The sequence below is a fragment of the Glandiceps talaboti genome, chromosome 13, assembly GCF_964340395.1.
Source record: "Glandiceps talaboti chromosome 13, keGlaTala1.1, whole genome shotgun sequence".
NCBI lineage: Eukaryota > Metazoa > Hemichordata > Enteropneusta > Spengelidae > Glandiceps > Glandiceps talaboti.
Genome location: NC_135561.1, coordinates 22,051,428 through 22,054,257, shown reverse-complemented (window position 1 = coordinate 22,054,257; position 2,830 = coordinate 22,051,428). Strand labels below are relative to the sequence as shown.

Sequence of the window (2,830 nt, the reverse complement as noted above, 5' to 3'; positions counted from 1 at the left end):
TGTACATTTCCCTAGGCCCTGTATGCTAAGTGACTGACAGATCTGTACATTTCCCTAGGCCCTGTATGCTAAGTGACTGACAGATCTGTACATTTCCCTAGGCCCTGTATGCTAAGTGACTGACAGATCTGTACATGTCCCTGTATGCTAAGTGACTGACAGATCTGTACATTTCCCTAGGCCCTGTATGCTAAGTGACTGACAGATCTGTACATTTCCCTAGGCCCTGTATGCTAAGTGACTGACAGATCTGTACATTTCGTTCTATATATGGCATTGAATGTTGTCCTTTTTGTTGTAGATTCTATCAAGTTTGGAATAAACGACATCCATTGAATGGTTGCGTTCAATTTCCTCTAATAATGTTTACCCATGGAAACACACACCAACGAAGCTTGGAATTTGTTTTGGGTTTTGTAGTAACAACTGCTATTCTGACGTCACTTATGAGTTTTGAAACGTCATCAACATCGAACAACTGGTGGGTTGTTGTTAGATTGGATGCCTGGATGACGACACATTACAGACTACCTAGCGAGAACACAAAAATAAGTCAGAGAATAGCAAGTGAGGGCGGTACTTGTACGTGTTCAGACCTTCATGTTCCAGGGGCTATTCATGGGCCCTTTTCAAGAAATTTGAAACCACGTCGTGATGTTGAGTTGGAGAAACACTATGCAGAAATATCACAAGACGAGGAACCGATAATCACCTGTAGAATGTTATCACCATTATCGTACGTTGGGGGCGGTATAACAGTTGATGCTCTGGGGTCGGTAAGGATAGTTGGTTTAACTGTCGACTTTGACGCTTTTACTGGCATAGCTGTGACGGAAGAACGATATGTTCTTGTAATTCATTCCACAAAGAAACTCGGTGAATTGACTGTTGGTTCACTAGACTTAAAAGAAAGTGTACAAATTGATGGAAATGGCACTCAAATATTGCGTCTATCTTTCGACCAAAGACAAAGTGTTACTGAGTATATTAATCTCATATTAAAATCACTGATTTATCATAATACATACTATGATATTAACATACGTGATATCTTAGAAGTTAAACTTGTAAATTTCAACATTGATATCCATGTTCATATCTGTCGAAGTCGTCGACCAACGATATATAATCAACACACTAATGATGACATCACCAAGAAGGTCACCGTTATCACTAAAACGTTTGAGCGGTACGAGTGTATTGAAAGGCTTGTCGTCAGTGTAAATAGATACTACCCTGGAATGACAATCCTTATTGCAGACGATTCTGAAAAACCACAACAAATTCTCGGTAACAACGTCAAACAATTCATTATGCCTTATAAGGAAGGTTGGTTTGCAGGCCGCAACCTCGTTCTGAGTCAAGTTCAAACCAGGTACTTTGTATGGGTAGACGACGACTTCATATTTACAGAAAATACAAAGTTAGAAAATTTCATCCAGAAATTCGAAGATTCCAGAATATCGTTAGATATGATCGGAGGCTTCTTTGAAGACGTCAATGGTACAAAATATATTCTGAGTGTTTTTTTCAAGACAATAGAAATTAACAGTGGGGATGCTGCTGGCGACTGTATGCTTCGAAATCGTGGCTTTCAAAGGAATATTGAAGAATACCCAGAATGCATGATTGTTGATTTGGTAACTAATTTCTTCATGGCAAAAACCCAGAAAGTTAGGGCAGTAGGCTTCGACCCACAGTTTGAACGGGTGGGACACACGGAACATTTTGTAGATGGTTTTGGCAAGCTACGTGTTGCCAGTTGCAAAGACGTATTCATAATACATAAAAGTGACAAAAATAATATCAAATATAAAAAGTTCAGACGTGGTGGAGAAAGCAGCCATATAAGTCGTTACTACGGGCATGAACAATATGTAATGTTTAAGAACAATTTGAAGTGTTTTCGACTAGGTTGACATAGTAGGACGAATGTACATAGACACAGGGCACTTTAAACGTAGGCTGGTATTGGGTACTCGTAGGCTAGTACGTAGACTAGCAGTGGGTACTCGTAGGCTAGTACGTAGACTTGTAGTGGGTACTCGTAGGCTAGTACGTAGACTAGTAGTGGGTACTCGTAGGCTAGTACGTAGACTTGTAGTGGGTACTCGTAGGCTAGTACGTAGACTAGCAGTGGGTACTCGTAGGCTAGTACGTAGACTTGTAGTGGGTACTCGTAGGCTAGTACGTAGACTAGTAGTGGGTACTCGTAGGCTAGTACGTAGACTTGTAGTGGGTACTCGTAGGCTAGTACGTAGACTTGTAGTGGGTACTCGTAGGCTAGTACGTAGACTTGTAGTGGGTACTCGTAGACTAGTACGTAGACTTGTAGTGGGTACTCGTAGGCTAGTACGTAGACTTGTAGTGGGTACTCGTAGGCTAGTACGTAGACTAGTAGTGGGTACTCGTAGACTAGTAGTGGGTAGACACATATAACAATGAGATCAAGTAAATGAACCTGAACATGAACAATATATTCCAAATTTTTGTATTATATCATCATTTTTTGTTTCTTAAAATTTGGATATTGGTTGTACACACAATAAAGTAAACATAGCGCCAATGGCATTGGAGCACAACTCTGTAGTTTATTATGACTGTGTTATTTAAAACAATGTTTCATTTCCCCACATATCCGCCCTCTTGTTACCCATGCAATATACGCAATTATTATAATGTTGCTATGGCCGGTATCTTCGTTGCTGGTGACTATATGTAATTTTTTTTTTAAATTTTGAAAGTTTATCTAATTGCCTAATCATTTAATATTATATTGTTATATTGCGATATATATCACCATTTCACTATTACAGTACTGTTGCTATGG

At 39.5% G+C, this 2,830-nt stretch overlaps 1 protein-coding gene across 1 annotated transcript; it reads left to right on the top strand.

Moving 5' to 3' along the window:
• The first annotated feature begins 509 nt into the window (after positions 1-509).
• LOC144444407 (beta-1,4 N-acetylgalactosaminyltransferase 1-like) lies at positions 510-1,919 on the top strand. The gene has a single exon (XM_078133821.1). It carries the CDS (start codon positions 510-512, stop codon positions 1,917-1,919), a length of 1,410 nt encoding a protein of 469 aa, XP_077989947.1.
• Positions 1,920-2,830: the final 911 nt, after the last annotated feature.

Coding starts and splice junctions, on each gene's coding strand:
- LOC144444407 (XM_078133821.1), top strand. CDS start 510: ATGACGACACATTACAGACTACCTAGCGAGAACACAAAAATAAGTCAG.